The sequence below is a fragment of the Rana temporaria genome, chromosome 12 (assembly GCF_905171775.1).
Source record: "Rana temporaria chromosome 12, aRanTem1.1, whole genome shotgun sequence".
NCBI lineage: Eukaryota > Metazoa > Chordata > Amphibia > Anura > Ranidae > Rana > Rana temporaria.
In genome coordinates this window covers 64828032-64835918 of record NC_053500.1, presented here as the reverse complement: position 1 = coordinate 64835918, position 7887 = coordinate 64828032, and the positions used below count along the sequence as shown (strand labels likewise).

At 47.0% G+C, this 7887-nt stretch overlaps 1 protein-coding gene across 1 annotated transcript in view; it reads left to right on the top strand.

The window, feature by feature from the left end:
• The first annotated feature begins 6381 nt into the window (after positions 1-6381).
• LOC120918226 overlaps positions 6382-7887 on the top strand; it is an 86611-nt gene continuing 85105 nt past the window's right edge. The window contains exon 1 of the mRNA XM_040329728.1: positions 6382-6582. Coding sequence (XP_040185662.1) covers positions 6546-6582 — 37 coding nt within the window. The 5' untranslated portion in view covers positions 6382-6545. The remainder of the gene's footprint in view (positions 6583-7887) is intronic.

The following is a 7887-nucleotide window of genomic DNA, read 5'->3' as shown; positions in this document are numbered from 1 at the left end:
ATAAATAGGTGGCACCAAACTTTCCCGCTCTTCAGGGGGTGTCACTAACTTATCCACAGTGATGGCGTAGGAATTTTTGAACAAGAAGGTCTCTGGCAGCCATTTTAAGTGAATGGAAATAGTCAATTCAAATACTGCATGCAGTTTTGTTAACACACAAATTGGATGCTGCGATTTTTATGCTGATAACTGGGATAACGCTTCCATGCAATTTTTAAACAGTTTAAACAGTTCTGTGGCCCCACACAGCATGCAATAAGTAAATAGTCTCTCAATAAAGCAAAGGGGCTTATTCTTATGCAACAGTCTTTTAGATAGGGCGCAGGGGTAATTATCCTGTTCGTGACGCCAATTTTTCTTATGCGACGAGCCAGAACTGCAGGGGAACACGTGAGGTGCACGGTGGGCCGATGAGAGACAGCAATAATACAGTTCATCGGTTTACTCACGGTTAGCAGAAAGCCTCCCTGGGCCGGTCGCACAGTGAAAGGGAAGACAGCACAGGATCCTCCGGGGCACGCTCTGCGATAGGGAAACGCCAGCCAAGATGGTGGTTGAGGTGCCCGTGATGACAGGGGTGTTTAGAGTGCTTGTGGCGGCTGGGTCCCTTGATGATAGTTGTCGTGACGCCAGTACCGTTAATGGTGGTACAACCAGTTGTAGTAACAATGTTAAAGAATGAGATAGGCAGTGGCAGAATACAACTCACAACTTTTACTGTGTCTGGTTTTGGTTGCAGTACAAACATCCAGTTAGAATACAGTCTCTGGGTAAATAGAGGAGTTCTGCTGATCCACTGCTAATAGACTTTAGGAGGCCTGGACTCAGGGTGTGGTTCAGTAATAATGCTTACTTGTGTCTGGTCCTTTTTGAATCCAGTGACATGGGTGAGGTTGCCGGAGGCTAATAAATCCTTCACCTGTATACTCAAAGGTCCTTGCTGCCGATTAATGGCTTTTATCCTTTGATTTTAGCAGTTTAAATGTGTCCCTTCTCTGGACTGACTTTCTCTCACCTTTCTCTCTCCATACTGCTTCCTGTACTCACCAACTGACCACGGATAAGCCTGAGCTGGGATAGATTTCCCAGAGAGGTGCTATCCCCATCTTGTGGTGGGAAGTAAGAAGCACACCTGACCAGCCTATGAACAGGGATACCACAGGTATACAATGCAAAATGACATGCAATATAAAAATGACAAAGAAGCAATACTTTTGCAGTTCCCACATGTCCTGAGTGGGACGCTGCAATGTCACAACTGAGTATAAAAGAAGAGAGGCGCCTCTAAGTGTAGCAATATGGTTCCATTTATTGAAGGTACAACATTTAGCAACTCACAGGGTTGATGAAAAAGGCACATCTATGTATGCAGGAATCCGGGGTAAAGCTGTCCACATAGACCGTCCTCTGCACCACCATCGATGTCATCCCTTCCACGCTGCGCTCCACGAGCGGTTCAAGCCTCACTTTCAGATGACTCTACTGCAGGGTAGTCTTCCCAGTCATGATTGCAGACTGACAGCAGTGAGAGGCGGGGGTGTGGAGGACGGTCTATGTGGATCGCTTCACCCCTGATCCCTGCATACTCAGATTTGTCTGTTTTAATCCTCAACCATGTGAGTTGCTAAATTTTGCACCTTCATTAGATGTGACCATATTGCTACACTTAGAGGCGCCTCTCTTCTCTTTTATACTCTGTAGATGGATTTTGCTTCCATTTGGATTGTGGATGGACCTAAAATCACAGCGTGGTTCTGCCGCATTTGTAAATCACGCTGCAATCCTGGCAAACTGCGTTACGTGAAGCTTGTCGCCCCAAAAAAAGTTCAGGAGCTTCTTTCTTTTCAGTGACATACTTCATGCAATTGCAGCGCAATTCATCAAAGGATGCTAGTGGCAAAACCAAAACGTGATTTTAGGTGCCATTCAAATGAATGGCATCGCAAAAGTGCGTGCTGCGATTTGTCGTTCGCTCGTGGGTCTTTAGAAATCGCGGCAAATCTGCCCACGATTCAAAACTCCGAGGTGTGAATGCAGCCTTAGGCTAAGTGTAGACCTTCATCTAAACTGCCTCTGAAAAGTGATACGCGTTCAGATGGGTTTCAGAGGCAACATGACACCTCCCTTCTGCCTGTTTTAACCCTGTAAATGCCACACTAATGTGCAATAATGAGGGGTGTTTGCAGTTTGTCCCAGTTCACTTGAATGGGTCATGTATGGCGGCAGTGCCACCCGTTGAAGGCATCATAAGTGATATTTTTTGCTGTGGGTGCAAAGAAAGGCATAGGGACTGCAGCATGTGAGCGTCCACTTAAGGGGGGTCCGTTAGGGAGCGCTAAAAAGCCCCCAACCATGAGTCTAAATGAGCCCATAGTATCCAAACTGAAAAAAAAAAGTTTTGCCTTTAGTTCTACTTGGTGAGGATAGAAATATGGAAGTCACCACTGATATGTTTTTAGGGCCGGTTCACATCATATTGGTGCATAAGGGTGCATGCGTTTTTCCGCATTCCCGCGCATTTTTGGCAGCCTATTAATTCCAGAAATACGTCAGGCATGACAATCACTCCGCACCATCTGTTCATGCAGTACCATACAGTATCGTGGCTGTGAATGCACCTTAACCACTTCAATACCGGGCACTTTTACCCCCTTCCTGCCCAAGACAATTTTCAGCTTTCAGCGCTGTCACACCTTGAATGACAATTGCGCAGTCATGCTACACTGTACCCAAATGACATTGTTATCATTTTTTTGAGACAGATAGAGCTTTCCTTTTAGTATTTTTTTTTTGCTAAACAAACGAAAACATAATGACAATTTTGAAAAAAAAAAAAAACTTTTTCCTAGTATCTGTTATCAAATTTTGAAAATAAGTAATTTTTCTTCACTGATGGGCACTGAGGCTGCACTGATGGGCACTGAGGCTGCACTGATGGGCACTGCTGAGGCTGCATTGATGGGCACTGTTTAGGCTGCACTAACGGTCACTGATGAGGCTGCATTATTGGGCACTGATGAGGCTGCATTAATAGGCACTGATAAGGCTGCTTTATTGGGCACTGATGAGGCTGCTTTAATGGGTACTGGTGAGGCTCCACTGTAGGGTACATGAAATGGCTGCACTGCAGAGTACTGATAGGGCTGCATTAATGGGCACTGTTGAGTCTGAATTAATAGGCACTGATGAGTCTGCATTAATAGGCACTGGTGAGGCTGCATTGTAGGGCACTGATGAGGCTGGATTAATAAGCACCGATGAGGCTGCAATAATAGGCACTGATGAGGCTGCATTAATAGGCACTGATGAGGCTGCACTGTAGGGCATGATGAGGCTGTATTAATGGTCACTGATGAGGCTGCATTAATGAGCACTGATGATGCTGCATTAATAGGCACTGATGAGGCTGCAATGTAGGGCACTGATTAGGCTGCATTAATGGGCACTAATAAGGGTGCATTAATCGGCACTGATGAGGCTGCACTGTAGGGCACTAATGAGGCTGCATTAATGGGCACTGATAAGGGTGCATTATTAGGCACTGATGAGGCTGCATTAATAGACACTGATGAGGCTGCACTGATTGACACTGATAGGGCTGCATTTGATGGGCACTGGTAGGCTACATATGATGGGCACTGGTGGACTGCATTTGATGGGCACTAGTTGGCTGCATTGATGGGCACTGGTGAGCCTGCATTTAATGGGCACTGGTAGGCTGCATTTATAGGTGCTGGTGAGGCTGCATTTGATGGGCGCTGGTGAGGCTGTATTTGATAGGCGCTGGTGAGGCTGCATTTGATGGGCGCTGGTGAAGCTGCATTTGATGGGCACTGGTAGGCTGCATTGATGGGCACTGGTGAGGCTGCATTTGATGGGCACTGGTGAGGCTGCATTGATGGGCACTGGTGAGGCTGCATTTGATGGGCACTGGTGAGGCTGCATTGATGGGCACTGGTGAGGCTGCATTTGATGGGCACTGGTGAGGCTGCATTGATGGGCACTGGTGAGGCTGCATTTGATGGGCACTGGTGAGGCTGAATTTTATGGGCGCTGGTGGGCTGCATTTCATGGGCACTGGTGAGGCTGCATTTCATGGGTGCTTTTTCTTGTTTATAGCGCAAAAAAACAAAGACCGCAACGGTGATCAAACACCACCAAAAGAAATCTAATTGTGGGGAAAGAGGATGTCAATTTTATTTGTGTACAACACACGCCCATGCAATTGTCAGTTAACCGCTTGCCGACTGTCTCACACACATTTATGCCGGCAGGAAGGCACGGGCAGGCAAAGCAACGTATATATACGTTGCTTTGAATGTTGCCCCCTAGCGGTCTCCGTGACCGTGCCTGCGGGTCCCGCTGACTTGATGTCTGCCGGTGCCACGGAATGGCAGACCAGGGGGATGCCTTTGTAAACAAGGCATCTCCCTGTTCTGCCTAGAGATACAGCAGTGATCATCTGCTCCCTCTCGGGATCAGTGACATGTCACAGTAAGCCACGCCCCCGTTAGAATCACTCCCTAGGACACACTTAACCACCTCCTTGCCCCCTACTGGTTAACCCCTTCACTGCCAGTCACATTTATACAGTAATCAGTGCATGTGTATAGCACTGCCTGCTGTATAAATGACAATGGTCCCAATAGTGTCAAAGGTGTCCGCCATAATGTCGCAGTCACGATAAAAATCGCAGATCGCCGCCATAACAAGTAAAAAAAAATGCCATAACACTACCCCCCTATTTTGTAGATGCTATAACTTTTGCGCAAACCAATCAATATTCGCTTATTGCGATTTTTTTAACAAAAATATGTAAAAGAATACGTATTGGCCTAAACTGAGGAAAAAAATTGCTTTTTTTAAAAAAAAATGGGGATATTTATTACAGCAAAAAGTACAAAATATTGTTTTTTTTTTCAAAATTGTCGCTCTATTTTTATAGCGCAAAAAATAAAAACCGCAAAGGAGATCAAATGCCACCAAAAGAAAGCTCTATTTGTGGGGAAAAAAGGACGTCAATTTTGTTTGGGAGCCACGTCGCACGACCGCCCAATTGTCAGTTAAAGCAACGCAGTGCCGAATCGCAAGAAATGGCCCGGTCATTTGGCAGTCAAATCCTCTGGGGATGAAGTGGTTAAAGTAGCGCAGTGCTGTTTCGTAAAAAATGGCAAGTGGTTAACAATTAGGTTGCGTCGGTGTGTTGTGGGAACGTGTGCGGAGGTGTTATGGCGCCCCAAACGCAGCATACAGACATGTGCTGCAAACTGCGTGCTGGAAACATGCATGGAGCTGAGAAGGTGGCAGAGCTTGTTTGGTGCATGTAGGGTGGTCTATTATGGGTATCATGGGCAAACTGCCCCTTATTATACAATCACAGATCACTGTACAGAGGATGAGGATGACTGCCCCTTATTATCCAATCACAGATCACTGTACAGAGGATGAGGACTGCCCCTTATTATCCAATCACAGATCACTGTACACAGAGGATGAGGATGATGACTGCCCCTTATTATCCAATCACAGATCACTGTACAGAGGATGAGGATGATGACTGCCCCTTATTATCCAATCACAGATCACTGTACACAGAGGATGAGGATGATGACTGCCCCTTATTATCCAATCACAGATCACTGTACAGAGGATGAGGATGATGACTGCCCCTTATTATCCAATCACAGATCACTGTACACAGAGGATGAGGATGACTGCCCCTTATTATCCAATCACAGATCACTGTACAGAGGATGAGGACTGCCCCTTATTATCCAATCACAGATCACTGTACACAGAGGATGAGGATGATGACTGCCCCTTATTATCCAATCACAGATCACTGTACACAGAGGATGAGGATGATGACTGCCCCTTATTATCCAATCACAGATCACTGTACAGAGGATGAGGACTGCCCCTTATTATCCAATCACAGATCACTGTACACAGAGGATGAGGATGATGACTGCCCCTTATTATCCAATCACAGATCACTGTACAGAGGATGAGGATGATGACTGCCCCTTATTATCCAATCACAGATCACTGTACACAGAGGATGAGGATGATGACTGCCCCTTATTATCCAATCACAGATCACTGTACAGAGGATGAGGACTGCCCCTTATTATCCAATCACAGATCACTGTACACAGAGGATGAGGATGATGACTGCCCCTTATTATCCAATCACAGATCACTGTACAGAGGATGAGGATGATGACTGCCCCTTATTATCCAATCACAGATCACTGTACAGAGGATGAGGATGACTGCCCCTTATTATACAATCACAGATCTGATCACTGTACAGAGGATGAGCCCAGCCTCGCACCTGCACTGGAATGCAGTTATTCCACCCCCGGGGGGAGGGCACATGGAGCGGTCCGTATAGGTGCAGCACTGACCACACCTCGGCCACTTCCACTCTGATCACAGTTCCCCTCGGATCAGTCCATTATACGGGAGAAGGAGGGGGGTCGGCACTGGCGCTCAGCCTATGTCTGCAGGCTGGGTGAGTGTGATCTCTCGGACAGAGGAGGATGGCAGGAAGAGAGCCGCTGCTGGCTACACTGAAAGGTCGGTGTATGGGGAGAACAGGGGGCGGGGACACATGACAGAGGGGGCCCTGGGGGCGGGGACACATGACAGAGGGGGAGCAGGGGGCGGGGACACATGACAGAGGGGGAGCAGGGGGCGGGGCGCTATCACTATAGAGGGGACTGTCCCTGAAGTTTCCCTGTCTCCAGTCATCCTGTATTCCATTATAAACTTCCTGTCCAAAGGGCTACCGGAGGTGGTGTCAGCCCACACCGCAGAGGAATGTGCTGCCCTTGCCAGAAGTAACGCAGGTGTCATTCAGGCTCCATTCACAATTTGGGAGTGTGGGCAGAGTTGTGCCCAAATCACATGTCACACTGACACCGTCCACTGCTCTACTGACACTGTCCACTGATTTACTGAGTCCTTCCTCTGCCCCCCTGAGACCGTCGTCTGCTCTTGCGACACCATCCACTACCCTACTGGCAGCCCTTTCAAGTGAACAGGCTAGCCCTATGCGACACACAAAATCGCCTGCAAATCGCCTCTCCAAATGCAACCTAGCAAATGTGGCACCAAACTGCATGGTACTGGTGAGGCATGATTTTTAAAAATTGCACCTGCCATACTTTTTGCACGCTCTTGTTCTTTTGGCAGACCATTAAAATAAATGTGCCATCAAAAATGGAACACGCCCTCCCGTGTGAAGCGGCCCCTAGGCCTGCAGGTGTGACCCCACACAGGTACTCTTCTGTCACACCAGCAAAGAAGACTCTTCCAACAATGCACCATGTGGTGCCAGTGTGCGGGGCCATTACCCATTCATGTCTGCTACAGGGCAGTGTGTGTTCGGGGGCACAATTTTGTATGTGTTTCCAACAAGCAAAGGTGTGATTGTAGCCTAAAGTTTGCCACACACTATACAATCCCTTTTATGGTGACTATGCAATCTGATTGGAGAATTCCCCTTTATGGTGACTATACAATCTGATTGGACAATCCCCTTTATGGTGACTATGCAATCTGATTGGAGAATTCCCCTTTATGGTGACTATACAATCTGATTGGAGAATTCCCCTTCATGGTGACTATGCAATCTGATTGGAGAATTCCCCTTTATGGTGACTATACAATCTGATTGGACAATCCCCTTCATGGTGACTATACAATCTGATTGGAGAATTCCCCTTCATGGTGACTATACAATCTGATTGGACAATCCCCTTTATGGTGACTATACAATCTGATTGGAGAATTCCCCTTCATGGTGACTATACAATCTGATTGGAGAATTCCATTTATGGTGACTATACAATCTGATTGGAGAATTCCCCTTCATGGTGA